General features: G+C 31.1%; 6 protein-coding genes across 9 annotated transcripts; 3 read left to right on the plus strand and 3 right to left on the minus strand.

Annotated features, from left to right (window-relative positions):
* Window positions 1–1148: 1148 nt before the first annotated feature.
* On the plus strand, window positions 1149–3114 carry LOC126840835 (uncharacterized). The gene is made up of 3 exons (XM_050576797.1): window positions 1149–1350; window positions 1440–1705; window positions 1773–3114. The coding sequence occupies exons 1-3, from the start codon at window positions 1290–1292 to the stop codon at window positions 2820–2822; spliced, it is 1377 nt and encodes a 458-aa protein (XP_050432754.1). The 5' UTR covers window positions 1149–1289; the 3' UTR covers window positions 2823–3114.
* Window positions 2728–5962, minus strand: LOC126840833 (integrator complex subunit 11). Its single transcript, XM_050576796.1, has 3 exons — window positions 5806–5962; window positions 3948–5523; window positions 2728–3491 (listed from the first exon to the last, which is right to left on the minus strand). The coding sequence occupies exons 2-3, from the start codon at window positions 5489–5491 to the stop codon at window positions 3218–3220; spliced, it is 1818 nt and encodes a 605-aa protein (XP_050432753.1). The 5' UTR covers window positions 5492–5523; window positions 5806–5962; the 3' UTR covers window positions 2728–3217.
* Window positions 5963–7332: 1370 nt separating this feature from the next.
* LOC126840384 (YTH domain-containing protein 1-like) lies at window positions 7333–9842 on the minus strand. Of its 3 annotated transcripts, none has more exons than XM_050576068.1 (3): window positions 9367–9842; window positions 8334–8806; window positions 7333–8266 (listed from the first exon to the last, which is right to left on the minus strand). In XM_050576068.1, the coding sequence occupies exons 1-3, from the start codon at window positions 9414–9416 to the stop codon at window positions 7599–7601; spliced, it is 1191 nt and encodes a 396-aa protein (XP_050432025.1). In that variant the 5' UTR covers window positions 9417–9842; the 3' UTR covers window positions 7333–7598. The 3 variants fall into 3 exon arrangements, with proteins under 3 accessions (XP_050432025.1, XP_050432027.1, XP_050432026.1); XM_050576070.1 differs by having other exon boundaries at window positions 7336–8266; window positions 9187–9841; XM_050576069.1 differs by having other exon boundaries at window positions 7353–8266; window positions 9544–9841.
* Window positions 9843–10245: 403 nt separating this feature from the next.
* On the plus strand, window positions 10246–12946 carry LOC126840387 (nucleolin-like). Its single transcript, XM_050576072.1, has 6 exons — window positions 10246–10288; window positions 11066–11178; window positions 11243–11557; window positions 11822–11962; window positions 12043–12155; window positions 12214–12946. The coding sequence occupies exons 2-6, from the start codon at window positions 11071–11073 to the stop codon at window positions 12374–12376; spliced, it is 840 nt and encodes a 279-aa protein (XP_050432029.1). The 5' UTR covers window positions 10246–10288; window positions 11066–11070; the 3' UTR covers window positions 12377–12946.
* Window positions 12043–14759, minus strand: LOC126840385 (18S rRNA aminocarboxypropyltransferase). The gene is made up of 5 exons (XM_050576071.1): window positions 14616–14759; window positions 14432–14549; window positions 14141–14313; window positions 13711–14086; window positions 12043–13346 (listed from the first exon to the last, which is right to left on the minus strand). Exons 1-5 carry the CDS (start codon window positions 14616–14618, stop codon window positions 13291–13293), a joined length of 726 nt encoding a protein of 241 aa, XP_050432028.1. The 5' UTR covers window positions 14619–14759; the 3' UTR covers window positions 12043–13290.
* Window positions 14760–14918: 159 nt separating this feature from the next.
* On the plus strand, window positions 14919–20328 carry LOC126840961 (chitobiosyldiphosphodolichol beta-mannosyltransferase). 2 transcript variants are annotated; one of them, XM_050577066.1, is made up of 7 exons: window positions 14919–15009; window positions 15099–15307; window positions 16533–16875; window positions 17789–18006; window positions 18162–18323; window positions 19341–19455; window positions 19859–20328. In XM_050577066.1, exons 1-7 carry the CDS (start codon window positions 14993–14995, stop codon window positions 20073–20075), a joined length of 1281 nt encoding a protein of 426 aa, XP_050433023.1. In that variant the 5' UTR covers window positions 14919–14992; the 3' UTR covers window positions 20076–20328. The 2 variants fall into 2 exon arrangements, with proteins under 2 accessions (XP_050433023.1, XP_050433024.1); XM_050577067.1 differs by having other exon boundaries at window positions 14923–15035.
* Window positions 20329–22072: the final 1744 nt, after the last annotated feature.

Consider the following 22072-nt stretch of genomic DNA (forward strand, 5'->3'; position numbering starts at 1 on the left):
CTCTTAGTATAAAATTAATTTGTTTACTGTTATGAATAATTTTCTCAGTAACTACTTAACACATCTAATTTCAGTTTTTACTAATGGATAAAGTATTTCACGAGCAAGGTTTAGGTGTATAATATGTAGATACTTTGTTAAAAAAAAAGTTTGAAGTCAGAAAAACAATCCGTAGTCGGCTGGTGTGGACGTTACGATGGAGTGCGGTATTATTTTTTTGTTGGCGTTGGTTTAGCACAGAACAAATTAAAGTAAAAGGGTCACGTCCAATGTATCCAAAGCGTACACATTTTTATATCTATACAAAACAAATAATAAAAATGTATCACCTCTGTTAACCAGAATTTATTAACCCTGGTGAAGCCTGGTATAAATAGCCCACCATATTATATATTACATCTAAACCTGGGCTTTTCTTATCTAAATAACGACCAATTATTTGAAATAAATTTATATTTGAAACACATTTGCATTTAACTGTTTTCAAATAAATTATCTAAAATAATTTTGTACGTATAATTTCAAGTATTATTTTCTTTAAATACATTTATTTGACTGTTTCAAATAACCTGTTACTTAAAATTTTAAAAATGCTTTACTTTTATTTAAATCATTTATTTCCCACATGAAAAAATCTTTAGAGATAAAATAGATATATAAAGTTGTAAAAATGTACTTATTACTTATTTGTTATTTAAATTTGATCAAATAAAAATAAAATAATGCTCAGGTTTGATTACAAGGAGTGCAAATAATTTATTGTGTATGCTTATACAATTGGAAATAATAACATTGATAAAAATATTAGTTATAAAATATACTTCCTACCCTTTTTACTCGGAAGTCGTGAATAGTGAGCATGTTAAAAAGATAAAATTAATGGATGAAATCGATTGCCTAGTAAATATCTTATAAAATTAACAATTGAAAATGCTGTTAACCCTGAAATAAAAACTCACTGTTAGGATTTTGAAATCCAACAATTTATATATATATATACACATGGTGTCTAAAACGTAGCTCAGCATTTTGTTTACTTGATTGTATAATTAGGTATTTATTTCTTAGTCATTTTTTATACCTAACAATGTAAAATTGCTATATCAACAATGCATGTCATGTTTCTTAAGGCATAATTTTTATCAAATTACTGATTATAAAAATATTCAACAGGTCAAAGGTAAAAGAGGTAACAAATAATAATTAATACTAACAAATAGTAGTGGTAATAGTAGGTTAATCTAGAATCAAATATTAACATTGTTATAGTTAAGGTAAACTATGTTAAAATGAGTGTGTTAATATTGTACAGTATAGTTTTTTTACTGATTTTCAACGTCGACTGTCAATGTGAGTGTTTATTTAATATTTAATTGATTAAATCTAAATTGTTTTTAATTTATGTATCCTATGATTAACTTTGTTCTTGTTTAATTAAGTGCATTATGCATTCGACGATGATGGACCAACGTTATCGGAGGCTGATGAACGTTTAATTAATTTGACGTTGCTGACTAAAAATGTTCTTGAGCATTATCAAAATCCCGATCCGGTTGGGTTACCTAAAGCAATTACACCGCCATACTCAGATCCCGAACCTATACCCGACACGGATAACATGGGATGGAATATATACAACTCTACAATGAGAGGCCATTCGAAATTTAGACTCAAACAACTATACCTGAATATAGTCGACTTACAAGTAAGCATTAAACACTAACTTCATTTATGTTAAACCTTCAAATTAATAAAAAATACTATTTTAACAGTTAGAGTTTGGAATATCAATCGATACATTAGAAGTGGTGGGCAATTATTCAACATGGCAAGTAATTCACACGTACCGGGGATACTACAATGTGACGCTGGTCGACTTGCATATTGACGGGCATGTAAGTTTAAAAGTAGGCGACTCGGGACATCTTGAAACCAATAAAATAAATATGAATATGAACTACAAAAGTCTGCACATAGATTCAGATAAGGTAAATAAAAATATTCCTTTATACGAAACATTTGTGAACACCTTCACTAATTTTGTTGTCGAGACAATCAAGCCGATTATTATGAAACTGGTCAACATAATGATTAAGGACGAACTCAACGAGAAAATGAAACATTTCAAGAGGTTCCCAAATACAATTCCGCCAGTAGATCTTTTGATTGCCGAGAGCCGTCAACAAATAAAATCTCTGGGATTTGATCCATGGCGAATAGAAGATGTTGTCAATGCGTTTAATTTCAACATCTTCAGTTTAGATGTGAATAACATATGGATAACAGGATTGTCCAGTATATATAGACTAGGAGATATTAACGTCAGTATACAAAATAGAACTATTATATCAGTGTATCACATTGGAACACAAGAATTGGAAGGACATTGTCATTGGAAAATCGGGGCAGCGGGCATTTTGAAAACCACCGGTTTTATGAGTTTTTCAATTGATTACATACGAGTAGAGGCCAACGTAACTCAGCCGATGGACACGAGATTAGCACCATACTTAAATGAGATGGGACTGTCAGTAGGAAACATCCAGTTACGTATGGATGGAGCGGGATCTCTGGATTACTTAGCAGAAGCGCTAATTAATATCATACCAAACATTTTGAGGAATCAAATTGTAGATGCTATGGAACTACCAATAAAAAAGAGAATACAAGACATTTTAGATAAGGTCAACGTTCAAGAAAAAATTCAACAAAGAATTCCACCAATAATTGATAAAATGATGGAACACAATATTACCGATATATTCAAAGAAAATGAGATAACACACGAAGATATTAATATTATAAGTAAAGAAGATTTTTGATTTATGTCAATAAAATAATTAAAGTGTAAAACATTTGAACAATTATTACGATAATAAACTTGAGACTTTAAAAATTTTAATTGTAATCATAATATAATATAGAGATTGGAGAGTAAAGTCATTTTTACCTTCATCTGATTCCAGTTAATTTTGTTCTGATATGTTCAGAGATAACTTCGATCATTGTGATTTGAACTGAGTGTGAACCTTGGAAGTCCACGATGGCACCGTATTACAACAGTTGTATTTATAATTTACAATTAAAATAAAGACAAACTCATTTAAACAAAAATCTAAAGCATTTTGATATTTAAATTTATACAAATATACAAAATATTAACATAATTATTTTTTCTATAGGATTTTTGACACTATAAAATCTCTTTTTTTTATTCCTAAGATGTACACAGTGTATTCAAATTTTGCACCATATCGACAACACTATCTCCTAACGGTTCATCCTCATTAGCCCATGAAATAACAATTTTTTTAGTGCTGCTATCATTACCATCTTCGACGTTGATCAAAATTGACGCCAAAGATATTGACCCATCAGACATGGCAAGTTTATTTTTGAACAACGGTAATTTGGTCTCCAACAAAGAATAGAGTTTTGACTTGGTCTTTTGGACTGTAGACGATTCATTAATTTCCAGTGTACACGTAAATCTAAAAATACACATGTATTATTATTATGTTACCTTTAATACAATACTATAAGAGACAGAGGAAATATTTCAGATGATTATACAATTTGACCTCCTATTAATATAAAAATCTGCCCTGCTAGCAAAGAAGGCAGTAAGTCTAAATATCAAACATCATAAAATGAGATTTTTATACAAAAAATATTCAGAATTTAAAGACGCAACTTTTATGTCCTTAGCAAAATGATTGATCTGCCATAGATTCTTTGTAAAATTATAGTATTGTTTATATTCTAGTCACTATAATTTTTACTCAAAACTATCAATATGGCATACACTGCCTTCTTTGCTAGCAGGGCAGAATTAACTCTGATCACTCTCTCACTCATCTGCCCAGTCCACTACTGCCTAAGAGTAAATATTTATGTAATACATATTTAAAAAATGTAGTAATAAACTATCATAAACACAAACAAACCTTAGCGTGTGACGTTGGATGTCTAATTCTTTAAACGTGTCCTTTACACTCATAGCATCTAAGTTTGGGACTCCTTTTCTTAAAAGAAATGCCCCATGAACTAAACGTTTTCCATTTCCCAAATTATTAGTTGGATCATCTAGTAATTCTTTAATGAGTTTTGTACTCATGTTAAATGTATGTACATTTGCAGTTTCGATTTCAACAGTTTCTCCATTGGCAGGCATGTAACAATTTATATTAAATTCTTGCATAATTTTTGCTTTTAAAAATTTCATTTTTTCTTCTTCTCCGTGCACTAATAGGACGTTCTGTGGTTCACAATTTTTTATCAACTGTATAATACCTTTTCCATCGGCATGAGCTGAAAACGATAAATATTCTACGGACATTTTCACGTCTATAAATTTATTTGGTTCGGCTTCAATTTTCTTCGCTCCACTTAACACTTTATTGCCAACTGTCCCTGATACACAATAACCAGGTACAATTAACATATTTTTCTCATCAGGAGCCCATTTTTTAAATATATTTAAAGACAACCCTGCGTGTAACATACCAGGTGTCGCAAACACAACCATCGGACCCGGATTATGCATATAGGTTTTATCAAATGGTTTGATGTGTTTAAAATCGAACATATTTCGTTGTACGAATGTCTGTCGGACTTTTTGATTTGTCCAAGTTATAAACATCTTGTAATAACTATTAGCTTTTTCAGTAAGTCCGGCAGCGAAATAAACAGGAACCTTCAGTCCCATACGATCCCAATATGTGTCAATGAGGATACAAAGTTCTTGGGCTCTTCCCAGCGCAAATATTGGTATTAAAACTTTGCCACCTCTATCTATACACTCGTGAACGTTTTTTAAAAAATCTCTTTCTCTGCACCTCTTGGAATCTCTTATAGTTGTAGCATAAGTCGATTCGGTTATGAGCAAAGATGGCCTGCATTTGTCGATCCATGCAGCTCCTAAATGACGATCTGGTGTCATAGAAAAATCTCCAGTATATACTACGGAATCGGTACCTACTTTTATATAAAACATGGCAGCTCCTAAAACATGTCCTGCGTAATATGCTTTCAATTCAATATCATCTTTCACAGTTACGACTTCGTGTAAATTCACCGCAGTTACTTTTTTCATACAGTCTCTAATTGCACTCGATGTAAAATACTTTGCTTCTTCTTCATATTCCACTAAATGTTTACGCATGTCTTCCAACAAAATTGGTGCAATAGCTTTAGTAGGGTGTGTCATATAAATTGGCCCATGATAACCAAGATGTTCGGTAAGGTATGACAGCGCACCACAGTGATCCAAATGAAAATGTGAAATAATCACACAATCAATAATATCAGTAATATTACCATCTGTAGTAATGTACGAGAAATCAGGAAATTTTCGCTCATCTTGGTAGCCCATATGCATTCCACAGTCAAGCATAATATTGCGACCACCAATTGTTATCAAAATACAACTACGGCCAACATCTTGACCAGCTCCCAATGGAGTTACTACTATACGATTGGTGATATTCATATTGGTTGTAGATTTTTTACATTAAGGTTGACCTGCAAAAATAACATTACTAATCAGAATATATTATTATACTCAATCAGTACATAACAATATTTCAAGCATAGAAGAATTTAATTCTTGCTTACCACAAAGAGTGGTATTGAATCCTAATGTACATAGTAGTTAATAATAGTAATAGTTAATAAATATTTACATATTATATATTTATAACACACTAATTTATAATCCTACAGTGAAACATTTTCTGTCAACAATTAAAAATACTTACACATATTTCAACTAAATTTTAAAATAAAGAGAAGACAAACACTTACCAGCTAAACATAAAGCTGAACGATGTTGTATTATACTCATAAGGAATATAATAATAATATAAATTTAATTTAAAATATTAAATAAATTGTGGATATTGGCTAAGAAGAACAAGAGGTATTCTATAACATTAATTTAAAAGGTTTAAATTTTCAATAGTGTTTTTTATTAATTCCACTTTTGTTTATAAATTATCTTATCAAAATTCAAATAGTGATACCGGCGCCCAGTGTTGTGATAACTCATAATATAATTTGTAATGTAATTAATATTATAATATAATAAAATATTTTAAATTTCAATCGATATTCTCATCAGAAATGATTTTCCCAAATAATATTTACATATCGTTTCATTAGGTCATAATGCTCATAGACTTGATAATATAAAATTTCTATGGTAAAGCTAGATTTGTTATTATTAAAAATCACGTTAGCAAATAACAGTAGACTCTAATAAAATAATATTGAATAATACATAGTACCCACAGTCTTTTATTTGTTTCATACAACTTCATTGTCGTTTGATATTACAAATGGAACGCAATGCATGTTAATTAATAAAATAGTATACCAGGCAAAAATATTTTCAAAATTACCCACAAACAAAAATTTAATCATAGGTTTGCACTGGACTGTAGTCACTTCTGTGGTTAGTTTTGTTAGAACTTGGGGACAAGTTACAAAAATGAATTTCATTTGTCATTTTTTTGTATTATCTAAACTATACTTGAAATACAATTATTTCATAAATTATTTTTCAGTATTCACCATTAACTTCTAGTAATTGGAAACCGCATTATTGGAATATAAATATTAAAAATTATTATCAACCAAAAATAATCATACCATTGGAAGAATAATGTTGGGGGTGCTAGATTACCATGTAACCAACTAATATCAGGATTTAAGACTGCATCAAGCATGAGCAACATGTCAGAAAAGGGCCATAATAATGCTGTATTTGGGACCCCAGAAGTATTTTTCCCAAGGCATCCAAAACCGTTGCCACAGCCCTGTTTAGTATAGTATTATATTTTTAAATCATTATCATAAAAGTAAGACGATTTAATAGGACAAAGATTCTATAAACGTTTAAAAATTAACTAAATTTGAATTCATTATTGTTTCGAAATACACTGTTCAAAACAATATACTTAATTTTAAATATAGCTCTAAATTTAAATTATGGTACCATAAAAAAAAAGAAGAGTATGAAAAATTAACAAATGACTAATGTTATTTTTCAAACAATTTCCATTATTTAATCAAGTTCCTGCAAAATGGTTTATATAAAAAAAATTATCAAATTATTTATTTATACATAATTTTTCATACTTAAGAAGCATCAAAACATTTTTTCAAGTTTAAAGTATGCTTTGTAGAGTTACTAATTTTATTTATACAATGGCAACAATGAAAATTTTTTCTTATAACCAATCCAATATTTATATTGAATTTTGCTTACAAATGTAATTTTTGAAGTTTATTTACAAAAAAATCGTATAAAGTTGAAGTTCAAATAATTTTATAAATTATACTTCATTTTAAGAACAAACAAAAATGAAGGATGCATCAAAGGCAACATTATTTAAATCACAAAAATTGAATAATTATTACCTAATTTATACTCCAATTTTAAAAACAGAATGAACATAAATCCAGTCGTTTATCAACCATTAAATGATTAAATTTATTTCATATGAAATAAAATTACTATTAAAGACTAGTCAATTTGATACTAATATTAAACATCAGTAACTTTTATGAGGATTATGATTGAACAGAAGTTGAATTTAATTGTAACGCTGTCTGGGTCTATCTTTATCGCGTCTGTGGTCTTTATGATGATTTCTTAGATTACCTAGTCTTTCTCTCTTGTAGTAACCTTCAATGGGTCTCGTATAAGTATCAGGTACTTGAACAGGAACCCGTAAAGGTGTAAGCGGCACATCATTGTAATAACGTGGAACCATCGCTGATCTACCCATATTATACTGGTAAGATGGGTATACAGATGGACGCACATAATAAGGATGGGACATCATCCTAGTCTGTTTGAATGGTATTCCCAATCTATAAGTGTTTATATAAGCCTTAGTAGTTGGACCATCATCAGGTAACCCAAGGACTCGGCGTCGTTGTCGTAACTCTGCTGTACTGATTGAAGGTTGGTGATTTATAGATTTGTTTAAAATATATTGTAAATCAATTGTTTCATCTTCTGGAAACATTGAACATAATCTTGAGCCAGTTTTGGGATCTATTGATTGTCCGTCACGGGCAATTTTCACTGTTTTTCCTTCATTATATCCATTGAACAGATGAGAAGTGTCGCTAAAATCTAAATCCTTTTTCGATATCCAATCTATTTTGAACACACCAGAGAAGTTACGGCCACCGAGTAGTACCCAACCGACAGGCGACAAATCATATCTAGCTGGTTCAGATATTCTAGCAAATCCTAAAATAAATTATCACAAATGTTATTATGAAAAATAATAAGACGAGTAATACAAATAATTACTTACCCGTAAACTTGCCGCTCTCTTTAACTGAAAATATTAAAATTACATTTTTACATGTTCTAAATGCTTGATTTAGTTTCGTTTCGTTCCAAGGTCTAGTAGACCAGCAGTTCTTGACTTTGGCCAACTCAATATTCTCCGAATTATTACTTTTTATGACAAAAAACCGAGCATCTTTGAACAAGAATCTTAATTGATTTATGTACTCTTTAGATGGTTTTTTTTTATCCGATGGTAATCCACCATCTATTGTTATATGTCTGTCAACATTCACTTTTGGGCGATTAGAAGAAGTGTCAATTGAACTGGAACTGGCTTCACTTCTAGTATCATATTCTTCGATTTGTTGTTGTTCTTCCTCTTCTATGTTATCAGTTTCCTCGGTGATTTCATCGAGAACTTCTAGATCGTCGAATGCTTCTATTGAATCAGCAGTAGAACCGTGAACACTAATCGAATCTTCGTCCATTGCATAACTATGAAAACAATAACATTGTGTCGGTGAACTAGTATATTAGAAATAAGACTTGATAAATCTTGCTTAATCATAGCCTTATACAGCATTCATAAGATTTAATCAAACATTTAATACATCAGTCATCTGTAAAATTTACTTTTTTAAGCAATGCTTTAAGTTAACTGTTCATACAACTCAAATAGTAAATAAATAGTTGGTTTTTTCTAAATAATAAAAAAAATAAAAGAAGGTATTATCTTTATACTTTTATTATTGCACTATTTATTTATGTATTTTTAGTAATATCTTTAACCTTTACAGGTGTATAACCACTAGTTAAATTGAACAACCGATTATTTCATTGTATTAAAATAAAAGGATCATAAGGAAAAAATATACATTTAACTATTCAGATAAGAGATCGTTTATCATCAAGCGGCAGTATCAGTCAGCTATTATTCAAGTAACAGCTATGTAGTAGGATTGTATCTGTTATTTATTATTATATGTATAGATTGAATGGGTTCCCCACAAAACAACGGAATAAAAAAACCACATTGTTGACTAGTTTAAAAAAACCTTCTTTGCAGTTGTGTGTGTTCAACAGAACCGCTCAGACACCGTTCCATCGGTTTTAGTTTAGTAGCTGGCGCTTATATAAAGTTATTCGTCACGTCCTGAATTGGCCATTTATAAATATAAGTTAAGAACCATAGGTATTTGAATACGAAATTGTCCATTTCGCTATGGACTTACCAAAACTAAAAACATAAAAAGCACAACGTAAAACAATGTTTTCACGGACGAAAAGTTCAAAACAAATCGCGGAACGAAGTCGACGGAGTATCGTTTTATAATTAAAACCCAAATCAACAAGATATTCGCACGATAATAATTAAATGCAATGTATCCCGTACCGCAAAATCGATACACAAGAATTTACAGAATCACAAATTTTTATTATTATTAAAATTCTCAATAAAAACAACAATGTTATCATACGACCGACCACCGAACTGACGGTCTGAGGCTCGAGCCGCATTGCCAATATTACCGTAGTGCTGCTGCGGAGGCGGATTACCTCCGTATCGTCGCGGTGTGCGGACGAGCCCAATGACATGTTCCATAACATTATAATAATATACTCCTTGGTATACCGTCGGACGGTGTGTGTATACCACGACCGCGGTTCCGGCGTACAGGGTAACCAACTAGAGTGCAATTGGCGCGCACTGCTCGCGGTTTGTTTGTGTTGAGCCGTGTGCGGTTCAACGTTACATACCTAGCGTGCGGTTGTTGTGTGAGTTACGTTACAGTCACTTTACTATATTATATTATATACCGTCAGGTTACTCCGAGTGCGTTTTATTGCTGTTCGGCGTCGTTTTTGCGATTTTCACTAATTATTATATTGTTGTTGCTGTCGACCGAAGTGTCTTTTGACCACATAGTCCAAATTTACCCGTTAAACTCGGCATATACTTACAAGATTCTTCGAACGGTAAGTGCCCGCGATTCAACAAATATTTTTAAATCTCAAGTCACCGTCACCGCCGGCCGGGCACGTCGTATTGGCCGGCGTACACGCCGCTGTCGGAAGACGATTATTCGGTTTTTAGATCAAAAAAAGGAACCCGCACATTTCATTATTATTATTGTCATAGTGTCATCGTCGGTCGGTATCTAATTTGATGATCTGCCGGATAAATTATAAATTGCGCTCCAATTCACAATACGTGGATTTTCCATAGGTTTTCCGAACCTCTCCCCCCTCACCTCTAGCATTCTTCGATTAAAAGTAATTAACCCCTTCGTCCACTCAACTTTGGTTAGGTTTTACATTTATACACTTTATTTTAATTGTATTAGCTAAAGACAAATAATACAATTTTTCTCAGTCTATTTAAAGTGTTGTTCCGAAACGAACAATATTATGTGCACTGTTAATTTTAAAAGGAAAGTGTTCATTTTTGATCAACAACAGTATTCTTTTATTATTATCTACAATCACTACTTTTTAACATGCGAATTTTGGTAAGCACAAGTATTCAAAAAATATGCTTGTTCCCCCCAAATAGTGTTTATATTATATCTCCATCTTAAAAAAAATTTGAAGATTTAAAAATAAATTATTGTTTTTTATGAACAACTGGACTAGGGTGGTCACTTTATGGCATGTTGACAAAATCCTCCCTTAATGGACTCCATACAAAATATTAAAATAATAAAGTCTGATGATATCCAGAAATTAAATAAATTTGTTTATTTTTATTTATAGTTAAAATGAAAAGTAAGGACATTGTTGCTGGTGACTCAGAAAATGAATTTGACGTTGACGAACCTGAAGAAGTTGATGATCATTCCGATGATGAATGGGCCCCCAGTGCTGCAGTAAGTTGACCATTATAATCTGATATAACATTTCAGTTCTTTAATTGCTATCAAATATTTATAGGCAAAATCACCAGGTAAGCGAGGACGACCAACTAGAGCTGTAGCTGCTAGAAAGAAGGCTAAAACTAGGAGTACTGATGAAGATGAGGAAGAGGAAGAAGAAGAAGTGCTTCCAAAAAAGAAAAGAGGCCCAAAACCTAAAACACAAACGCCTTCAAAGCGAGGTAGAGCAGCCAGGAAATCTAAAAAGGAAGAAGAAGAGCCAGAAGAAGAAGAAGAAATCGAGGATGAAGAAGAATTAGATGAAGATGACGAAGAGGAAGAAGAAGAAGAACTTAATCAAGGGCCAAATGCAAAACCCGCCAAAGAGTTTACGGTAAATCATTATTACTACATTTAAATAATATTTAATATATTGTTATACCAAACATATTTTTGTGCCTACAGCCAAAATGAATTAGGACTAATATTATTTTATTTTATGTTGTGTAATAGTCATTAACAGATTTTTTTTTTTTTAATTCTATCTAACTTTACTATAATATGTATCTTGCATATACTCTATAATATGCACCCTCGCCTTATGTTTAGAAATCAATTTTTCCTGAACAGTTTTTTAATTATTCATACTGAATTTCAGTCTGGAGCTTTTGTTGTTCTGAAAACTGACATGATCGGTGAAGGTAACCCCCCAGTTTGGAAAATTGATGGCAAAGCATTATTACAAAAATATATACCTTTTGAACAAGATGGTAAAACGTTGTACAAAAACACATCTGTTGTAAGTATTTATTATTTTGTTTTTATAATTTATATTGTACTATACAATAACAATTGGAAAATGTACTTAAAAAATTTCAGTATTCCGGATGGGGATCCAATGTTAAAGAGCAATACTATTCTGCTCCGGTATCATTTATACAGCAAACTCGTAAAGAACACATAATAGAATTTTACAAAGATAAAATAGAAAAGTAAGTCAGTTTTTCAACATGATATTACTGTATCTAACTAATAAATTAAAATTTTTAGAGATCCTGAAGTAGAAGCAGCAGCTAAAAAAGAATTGGAAGATGAAGAAGCTGAACTGGCTGCTGGCGAAGAAGAAGATGAAGAGGAGGATGAGGATGAAGAGGAGGAAGAAGACGGAGAAGAAGAAGGTGAGGAGGAGGACGAAGAACAAGATGAAGCGTAAAGTAGTATATACATATATATATTGTGAAATAATTAAGAGTACGACTGTTCCCTTACATTTTGTGTTTTAATTCATTTTTTTTTACATTAATTAGTAATCTACCTTTTCATTTTGTATTGACATTAATAATTTGTAATAATTATTTTATCTGTTTTATTTTTGCATTCAAATACTAGCACATGAATCATTTGTAATTAGTATTGGTTACCTACACCATTTATATAATTAAAAATACTGATTGTGTGTGAAATTGTCGACTAGCTTCAACATGATTATCTTTGAATTTTTGTAATATTTAGATTAGTTCATATTTTATTAAGTAAATTGTGTTTTTTAACACATTACCATTAATGATATATATATACATATTTTATAATTATTAAAACCATTGTAATCTGAAATAAGGTAATTTTTCCGCTTATACATTGGATGCATTAAAAATTGTCTATATTTATTAATAATAAGATCTACTATGGGCATTCATTTTTATGAAAAGAGTACCAATATTTATCAAATATATACAGTTTCTATAAGCAGTCCGTCCAATCAACTCAAAAAATTTTTATTATTTTATATATATCCTAAAATAGGTAAATAATTGTGACATTAATGGTAAATAGTACTGTCTTAAATTGGTATTTTATATTTGAAACTAAAAAATGCATTATTTTTTTGTTTTTAGAATACTAGTTGGCAAAGTAAAAATTATACGTTTTGTTAAAAGTTACAAAGTAAAACTTTTTTTATACTTAATTTTCTTTTGTTGAACAGAACCCCTCATACAAACTTTTTTTTATAAAATATTGAGTTCACAAATCAGTCTTTGTCTGTGTAAGTTGTACTAAACCTAAACAATTTTAAATGATATTATAAACGATATAATATAAAAAGTTTATGTAGTAGTAGTCAGTAGTTCAGTCATCGCTAGACTCGCTGGATGAACTGCTGTCGGAATATTGGCGTCCGTTATCTGAAATTAAAATATGTAGTTTTAAAATGCCATTTTTACAATCCATTGAAAACCATGCGAGTTAATCGATAATTTAATTAAATTTACAGAGTTAAGAAAAATAGATTAATTGTAGCATGATCAACTATTGTTAATATAAGGATTATTTAAAAAAACTGATTATTTTATAATTTCTTTATTGTCTTCTGATTAATCACATTTTTTTTCAATATATTACGTAAAATCGGAATTGATCAGATAAAAAACAATCGTATAACCCTACTAGTCTTGTATTATATTAATTATTTCATAACAGCCAACGAATGTTAATTTGTACAGTTTAAATTGTTTATATCAATATATGAAAAATATGAACAATACTTGCCAAGTGTATCTAAATATTGATTTTGAAATAGAACAATTTCTTTGCCATCCTGGCATTTGGCATAGCCATCTAACAACTCTTGGTTTAGTCGTATAAATGTTGGTCCCCAATTAAATTTAGACATGTATAAATCTCCGATTTCTTTAAACCCGGCTATATACATGGCTGCAGCCAATGCTTCTACGCAAGACAGTTTACTTGGATGCCCATAGTTCACCGGATTAGCGGCAACTAAATACGGCAATAGCCTGAGATTTTTCTTGGCTTTTCTATGCTGTAATTTGTGAAATGGTGTTTCCTGAAGACGTGCCCATGAACAGTCGACAACAGCCACTCCATATTTTGATAAAATGGTACTGTCTTTAGCCGATACGCTCTACAAACACTACAATTAGAATTTGAATACATGATTTGTGTACTAAATTTTTACTTCAGTAGCTACGGGTGATAGGACAATGCCATTGAACATTGCCGACATTCCAAGTTTATCGATCATATCCATTCTCATTAATTTTCTACCAGTACACCGTTTAGGATCACATTGTTTTAAATCCCACATGCCAACTTTAAACGGTACTTCCAATTCTACTGATGTGTCACTATCTAAAAGCAAATTGTAAAAATTAATTTTATTTTAAAAAAGGTATGCAGAAACCAAAATATGAACTGATTTTTCAGAAAATAGTCATTATGTTTTGTAAATTTTCCGTTTTTAACTAACCGCTGTCATCATCTGAATTGGTATATTCTTCAGAACTGTCCTGATCAATATTTACGTTGGATAAATTCTCACTAAGTTCTTTCTCTTCGTTTCCCTCGTAATTTTTACTGGCGGAAGCCTATTTGAAAAAAATTGTTTTTAAAAATACAAGACAATTTTATTATTTACCATACACAAGAATTACCATTTCACTTAAATGATTAAATTAATGTTGGAGTATCGACGAGTAAGCTAGTTGGTATTTTAATAAGTAAATTCTTATTTCATATTTTTTATTATTTCTATCTATCATAAAAAATAAAAATATTTTTGAAAAAAAAACTTGGCATGGACTTGAATGTTGAGAAATGATAACTTCATCAGTGTTATCAATTGGCGAGTTTTTATAATAATTTCCGTGGAAGAAAATATTAATAAGTCGCAATCTCTTCCATTAATAGACGAATCGAAATGATAACATTTTAGATGTTATCACACGAATCAAACTAAAATTCAAAACGACCAAGACAAGTTCAAAATTGATGTTGTTCGCTTTTTATTTTGTTTTATTATTGCTATTTGATGAGTAATTATATCATGTATATGTTTCTTCTACTATGATAATGTATTATTCCGACTTTTAGTTTACATGTTATCACATTGTATATTATTTGATATTTTTGAGTAGAAAAAATATGACGGACAAAAAGAAAAACGTTTGTGTAATAGTTTTGGGCGACATAGGCAGAAGCCCACGGATGCAATACCATGCACAATCTTTGTTGCGCGAAGGATTTGATGTGGATATTATTGGATATTTGGACAGTCCGGTATTGAACGATCTGCAAGAAAAAGCAAAAATTATTAATTTGAAGAAACCACCCCCATTTGATAGACGTAAGTATTGTAACTACTTAAAGAAAAGTATTATTAAATATTATAACGATCAATGCAGACTTCTAAAATTAGATGTATGGAGTAATTCCCTTTAGATTTTAGAGTAGGTAACCCACGTTTTAAAAAGGTTGAATTGTCATCTGAAATCAGGATAATGATCCTGATGGTTATTAACATAGAAAAGAGGTATACAATTACAATGTTACATAATTAATAATTAAATTATTCTCAATTTGTTACTTTTCCTCCTAGGCTGACGGTTGTTCGACATGCTAATTGCAGTTTTTTTAATTTTAGAATTTTTGCTTAATCTTTTTATCACGGTACATTTATATAGTTTTTGGTTTTAATGCTGTAATACATTTTAATAATTATTATTATTAATTATTTTTTTACTTAATTAAAATGTGATATGGAATCAACTTTTTTAGGTAAGTAAAAACCTTAAAACTGTAAACCACAAAAATGTCTAATATTTATTTGATATGAATAGAAAATATATATTATAAAAATTACAAGAAACAATATAATCTCCATTTTTTTAAAAAAAATCATTAATTAATTACTAGTTACTTCAATTAAAACCATGTCTAACCTAAGTTATTAGTTATAATATATTTTTCTTATATAGATAGTATTTATTATTTATATTTGTTTAATTAAAATTTTTTTTGTTCATTATCACTTTTTAGACACTGTATTACATAATATTTTGGATATATTACGATAAAAAAGTTTATATTTGCTTTAAAGCATTGGCGTGAAATGTTAGTTTGGCAACTCAGAGAACTAATTCTGAGTTTCGTATAAAACATTGATGTAGGTACTAAAAACATTTAACTTGAGTAATTTTTATGACAGTAATATCACTAAGAGTTAGCTATCCTCAGGGTTAGTGTGTCTATAATATTTCAGTGTTTACTGCTATTAGGTTCATATAGTTAAGGGTGGTTTTAATTGATCGTCAAAGGCAGGCGCGGGTACAAGGCTCCCGAAAAATACCAGCAACTTAACCAGCATAGCCCCTTATTAAGGATTTTTTTATCTGCGAATTTCGCGAAAGCTTGGAGAGCTTTGAAGGATCTGAACTTTCCTAGACGCTCCCTCCCCCTCCTGAATTCGCATCTGGCCAAAGAGGAGTAGAAGATATTTGTGAACTTTAGTTCTAAAAATAAAAAATAAAAAAATGTACTCACGAGCCTGGTTTTGGTTGATTGTTTTATAGACGTACCAAGGACCTTAGCATTCGTGCTAAAAGTCTTTTGGCAGGCGTTAACGTTGTTTTGGGCCATCTTGGCTAAACGTAAATCCGAAGTCGTGTTGGTACAAAACCCTCCGGCAATTCCCACGTTGGCTGTCTGCTGGTTTTATTGTTTGCTGGTCAACTCTAAATTCGTGATCGACTGGCACAACTACGCTTACACGGTGCTAGCTTTGACCGTGGGCCGGAAAGCTCCTCTGGTCAAGCTTTCGATGCTGTACGAGAAGGTTTTTGGCAAGTTGGCCGACGCCAATTTTTGCGTCACCAAAGCAATGCGAGAAGACTTGGCTGCCAACTGGAATATCAAGTACATAAATCATAAAATTAAATCAGGGACGACTTTACTTTCTCTGAGAAATCGTATGGAAAAAAAAAACACTCCTTTAGTACGGAAACCAACGAGAAACCACATCAATATGCACATTCATGATACAATTGTTGTATAACAGCAAGAGCAGTCCCATAAGGTTATATATGAGGGTAGAGGTCAGTTCTGGTACTTACTTGTCGTGCACCCCTTGCAACGAGAGTTTCAAAAATTTCGTGTATCGATTCCAGACGAATTGAAAATGTTACTTGCTTTTGAATCCTTAAGACTTTTAAGGTTATTTGATGAATATTATTTTTGTTTTAAAATTTAGTTTTCAATCTATCGTTAGACATTACCACCACATTAGATTTGCTTACATCTTAAAATTCTACATTTAATATATCACATCAAATTTCCAAATTTTAAACTTTTAGCTTCATAACCAGGAAACGCTATGTTTTGTTATTTTTATGCGTGTTAAATTATTTATAACAAGTGTGAAATTCGAAAAATTCACGTGACTCATAAAATAAGGAAAGTTGTAGTCTATGATTTGATTTAGTTAGATGTTCGAGTTAAACATTAATATTCTTTAAAAGCGACGTCAATAAAGTGGTACATAAAAATGTCTTATGATCAGCTGATTTTCGGTCTCTTATCGACTGATTCTTTTATTAGTTATCCAGAATTATCAATTTTCCTTTATTACCATCCTACCCCCATCTCACTATTATTTCCCTTTCTCATTCCTTTATTATTTCATTTCTCTTACTTCCTCCTTCTCTGTGTATCACAAAAGTCACGCACATTTTTGACAACCCCCCTAGCTATAAAACATATTCATGAAGGGAGAGCATTAGACTACCATAAAGAAATTTGCATAACTAAATAACGTGATGTTGCTGTCTAGGGCCACCACTCTGTACGACCGACCGGGACCGCAGTTCAGCAACAAATTCACCTTAGCCGATAAGAATAGAGTGCTGGATAAGTTAGGTTTGACGGACTTTGCCGAAGTCACCAAAACGGGAGACGTACAGTTGAAAGAGGACAGACCAGGAATGCTTGTGTCCAGTACTAGTTGGACACCCGACGAAGATTTTGCCATTCTTCTGGGAGCCTTGCAAAGTAAATGTTTGCTTATACTATTAAAACATGTAAGAGAAAACGGGAAAAGGGATTCCACCAATTAAGGGCTTCGGAAACTAATATTACAGAGCGCATTCAATGTCGTTCGAACATGCTATTTAATAAAAAAAATCATTCCTATTGTGTTGTCGCAGAGTATGATGAGACTGATAACACCCATCCGAAACTTGTGTGCGTTATAACAGGCAAAGGGCCAATGAAAAATCACTATCAGCAAACCATATTGAAATTCTCATGGAAAAAAGTTACCATAGTCACACCGTGGCTGGAAAACGAAGAGTATCCGGTTTTACTGGGTAAATATTCAATTATTAATTAGTCATAACTTATGTATTGTTATTTATTGGCTTATTTAAGGATGACGGGGCACTCATTTTTTAACTAGCACACGATTTTTTGTAAAATATTTACTCCAGATTTCATCAACGTTCATTAAAAGTTTAACGTATTTATTTAGTGTTCCCTCGACTGTTGATTGGTCCAGTCAACTTTACTTTTTTTTTAATCCAGCATGTTATCTGACGGAAAAAAAAAGTGATTGAAGATGTTTATAAATCCTAAGTGCCAAATGGCACTTCTGTTGTGAATTACAAATTAGCTTGTGTCATGACACATGGCGTTTTTTAAATTGAAATCGAGACGTCAACATTTGTATGGCTTGTATAGTGTACTCTCAAGTCTACTTGTTGATTATACCGTTAACATTAAAACCGTTTCTTTTTAATAAAAACCAATGTACTTTTATTTTTTTGCTGAATCCAAGTAAGGCCTCAGAATTGTTCTAGCATGTTTTATAATCGCCTCCAAAGTTGTAATCATCTTTCAAAACACGTTGTGGAAATACATAAAAACGGGTTAAAAAAAAAAAAAAAAAATGGAGGCAATTAAAAAGATAACTAAACGTGCTGATCAATTTTGAAGAATCTGATTCGGATTCATCGAAAAATCTAAAAAAATAAAAGGATTAGGTTTTTACTTTAAATCAATGTTGTACAGATGTACATATTTATGTAAAGTTATAGTTCGTTTGCCTAACTAAAAGTAATCTATTAAAGCTCTTTTGGATCATTCCTCTTGTTCGGAGACTAATACTCACTTTCATACACTATTGCTTACCTCGTTACACTTTTATAAGAACTAAGTTTGTAAGTAGTTTTCGTGTGTGAGACGATTTTGAATTATTATTGTGTCGATGTTATACTTGGCAGATGGCATTTAGATCACATTTCTACAAACAGTGTTGGGTATTGTTTTTCTGATATTCTGGCTTTGGAGGAGTTAATAAGTGCTTGATATGATTTCGTTTTTTCTAGCAAGCGCGGATCTAGGCGTTTGTCTGCACGACTCGTCCAGCGGCCTCGACTTGCCAATGAAGGTGATAGACATGTTCGGCGTTGGGTTGCCGGTGTGTGCATACGATTTCAAATGGTAAACAAATTTCAAATGTTTTCAATCATTATTGTCATTGTCATAGTTTAAACATAAATACGTATGTTTTATAGCTGGGACCTGGGGATTAGTTCAAAATTCGTGTACCACATTTCAGTGAGATCCAAATTTGCACCTACAACGTTTTGGCCAGCGTTTCTCCTTCCTTTCCCTCCTTATTACTTATCTTCACTTTTCTTTACCACTCATTCTTATTATAAACTACGTGAATCGTGTAAGATGTTCAGCTTAGATTGGAGGAATGGGGGTTGTAATAATATAATATATGTATCTCCTTGAAGTCTGAAAAGGAAGAAAAATTCTTCCACTCTTCGTTTCCCTTTTTTTAATCCCAATTTTAATCACTATTATCATTGTTGCTTACTGTGTATATCGTGTTCAGTCTGCACGAACTGGTCCGGCACGACGAAAACGGTCTTGTATTTTCAAACGAGCAACAGCTGGCCTCACAGATCTCTTCTTGGTTCAAAGGTTTTCCATCGAAAATTAACGAACAGAGAGAAATATTTTCGAAAGAAAGCGATGAATTCCGCCTCATCACCTGGCATGCAAACTGGACGGCAATCGCCCTTCAGCATTTTGTGGATATTGATAAATGAACACACATCAAGGCATACTCCATGTACATCGAAAGGGTATTATAAAATATGTTTATTAATTTCTCCAACATTCCTTTAAATTATATTGGATGTACAAATTGAATACCGATGGTTACGTCGTAAAATCCAAATGTATATTTTATTATAATGCTGTGCACTCTAAAGTTTTTATTTTGTTCATAAAATATTTTGTACCTATATAGTGTCAGAGAGTATAATGTAGTTTACAATAAAAATAAATATATTTTGTTGATTTTTTGTCTATTATTATTTGCTTACGGATTTATATCTTTAAAGCAAAGACAACGTTATAAAGCATTCTTTAACCTTATGAATGAGCTTAAGTTCCGTTTCGTGGTGGCTGTTTATAAAGTAAATAAATAGTTAAATCGTCTGTTTTAGATGGCAAATGCCAATTAGCTTATAATGTTTAACCGCGTACAGGGCATAGATTAAGTGCCCAGTCACATAACATACAATCCTCTTGTTTTCTGTAATATGCCATAATCAATAGCAACAAAAACAAAAAAAAACAGGTTAACAATAATTATAATAGCTTTTTGTACATAAATAATTGTACATCGTCGTTGACATAAAAAAAACATCCTGTGTCAAATTTATGATTTTGAAGTTATGGTACTTCTAGATTTAAAAAAGGTTTAGTCTAACCAAATCTTTTATGTGCTTTCATCATCGTAGAATAAGTAAAAAATAAAACCTCTCTTGTGTTACTACAATAATTTGTTTATGAAATACCTCCTATGATAGGAAAAATTTGGTTAAACATTGGCTAATACTTAAATATTAACATAATTATTATGCTTTTTGTTTAGATTTTTTTTCAAATGAATTTTGTTTCCTTTAAAAAATCAGGTTTTAGCACATGGTAGATTTTCCGATTAGGTAGCCAAATTATGATGTAGGTTATTGAATTGAGCTCATTATACAGCTGTTCACAGTCACCGATATGCGTGAGTTGGTCAATATTTTTTAACCAGATGGTAATGCTCTAATTTATGAGGTATGTCATTACCGCTGCTTTTTGATGGTGCAACACAGTACATTAAACAACCCTACTTGTCGCGTAAAAACTCACAAAGGCGCGCAGGCAAAGCTGTCATAACAGCTTATTTTACGCCTGATAAATTCGGTATTTCACCGTAAAAGCAACTCAAGTTCTTACAAAAGTTTTTCTTAACCATACGCATTAAAAAAAAATCGCTTTATTTATTAATTTTTTTTCTTATTTCTCAATACATATTATGATACTGTATTTGATGGAATAATTTGTTGTCCAAACTGTGTGAACTCTATGAATATACAATATTAGTCGTTAGTTAGCCTTGAGTTGGACATGGTTTACCAAACTTAAAAAATGTAAATTTTGTTCTTTTTTCCGTACAAAATATTTTTAGTCTATGTTTTTTAAAGTTTAACACAAGTTTAATGTATACACACTATACATCTAAATTGTAAATGTGTATGTAATTACAAATAATCATTTTGATCAAAGTTGTAGGTATATTAGCAATTAACATCATTGCTTAGTCAATGTAACATTCAATTTTTGATTAAGAAAAAATATATTTTATTACTTATAATATAGTTTTTTTAAGTGAATTAAAAAATGTTAAAATATGATTATGACGAGGAATTAACGTTATAGGGATAATTTTTTTTTAACAGCGTTTAAAAAATTAATAAATAAAATTATTTTTTGGTTCTTTTAATGCAGATTTGTACTTTATTTTTATAAATATCAGAAGCAAATCAAATGGTCAAATAGGGGTTTCTCTGTCTTTTCCGCATAAACAAAAATGTTAATTAAAATTAAACAGCCTCAGGCTATCTTATATTTAAGCAATAATAATTACACGAATATTCAGAATTTCGATTTAAAACTTTAGGAATATATTTTTCACTGGAATACCTATTACCCCTTAATGGAAAGATATTTTAAACACATAAAATAGTTTAATATTTAAACAGTACCTATA

The sequence above is a fragment of the Adelges cooleyi genome, unplaced genomic scaffold (assembly GCF_023614345.1).
Source record: "Adelges cooleyi isolate 19-005CV unplaced genomic scaffold, UGA_ACOO_1.1 ACOO_flye_CR_arks_rails_tigmint_CR_PRNA_376, whole genome shotgun sequence".
NCBI classification, from domain to species: Eukaryota; Metazoa; Arthropoda; class Insecta; order Hemiptera; family Adelgidae; genus Adelges; species Adelges cooleyi.

Excerpts from the sequence above, each read along its gene's own strand:
- LOC126840385 (XM_050576071.1), bottom strand. Across the intron at positions 14,314-14,431 it reads CAATTCAGATGATGACAGCG|ATAGTGACACATCAGTAGAA; the intron begins GTTAGTTAAAAA and ends ATTTGCTTTTAG. Across the intron at positions 13,347-13,710 it reads TCAATATTTAGATACACTTG|ATAACGGACGCCAATATTCC; the intron begins GCAAGTATTGTT and ends TTTTAATTTCAG.
- LOC126840384 (XM_050576068.1), bottom strand. The coding sequence starts at position 9,416 with ATGGAACGGTGTCTGAGCGGTTCTGTTGAACACACACAACTGCAAAGA. Across the intron at positions 8,807-9,366 it reads CACACACAACTGCAAAGAAG|TTATGCAATGGACGAAGATT; the intron begins GTTTTTTTAAAC and ends TTGTTTTCATAG. Across the intron at positions 8,267-8,333 it reads AGAGAGCGGCAAGTTTACGG|GATTTGCTAGAATATCTGAA; the intron begins GTAAGTAATTAT and ends AATTTATTTTAG.
- LOC126840833 (XM_050576796.1), bottom strand. The coding sequence starts at position 5,491 with ATGAATATCACCAATCGTATAGTAGTAACTCCATTGGGAGCTGGTCAA. Across the intron at positions 3,492-3,947 it reads ATCCAACGTCACACGCTAAG|ATTTACGTGTACACTGGAAA; the intron begins GTTTGTTTGTGT and ends GTGTATTTTTAG.
- LOC126840387 (XM_050576072.1), top strand. The coding sequence starts at position 11,071 with ATGAAAAGTAAGGACATTGTTGCTGGTGACTCAGAAAATGAATTTGAC. Across the intron at positions 11,179-11,242 it reads AATGGGCCCCCAGTGCTGCA|GCAAAATCACCAGGTAAGCG; the intron begins GTAAGTTGACCA and ends AAATATTTATAG. Across the intron at positions 12,156-12,213 it reads TACAAAGATAAAATAGAAAA|AGATCCTGAAGTAGAAGCAG; the intron begins GTAAGTCAGTTT and ends TAAAATTTTTAG.
- LOC126840835 (XM_050576797.1), top strand. The coding sequence starts at position 1,290 with ATGAGTGTGTTAATATTGTACAGTATAGTTTTTTTACTGATTTTCAAC. Across the intron at positions 1,351-1,439 it reads TTTCAACGTCGACTGTCAAT|TGCATTATGCATTCGACGAT; the intron begins GTGAGTGTTTAT and ends TGTTTAATTAAG. Across the intron at positions 1,706-1,772 it reads TGAATATAGTCGACTTACAA|TTAGAGTTTGGAATATCAAT; the intron begins GTAAGCATTAAA and ends CTATTTTAACAG.
- LOC126840961 (XM_050577066.1), top strand. Across the intron at positions 15,308-16,532 it reads ACCACCCCCATTTGATAGAC|ACGTACCAAGGACCTTAGCA; the intron begins GTAAGTATTGTA and ends ATTGTTTTATAG. Across the intron at positions 19,456-19,858 it reads TGTGCATACGATTTCAAATG|TCTGCACGAACTGGTCCGGC; the intron begins GTAAACAAATTT and ends TATCGTGTTCAG.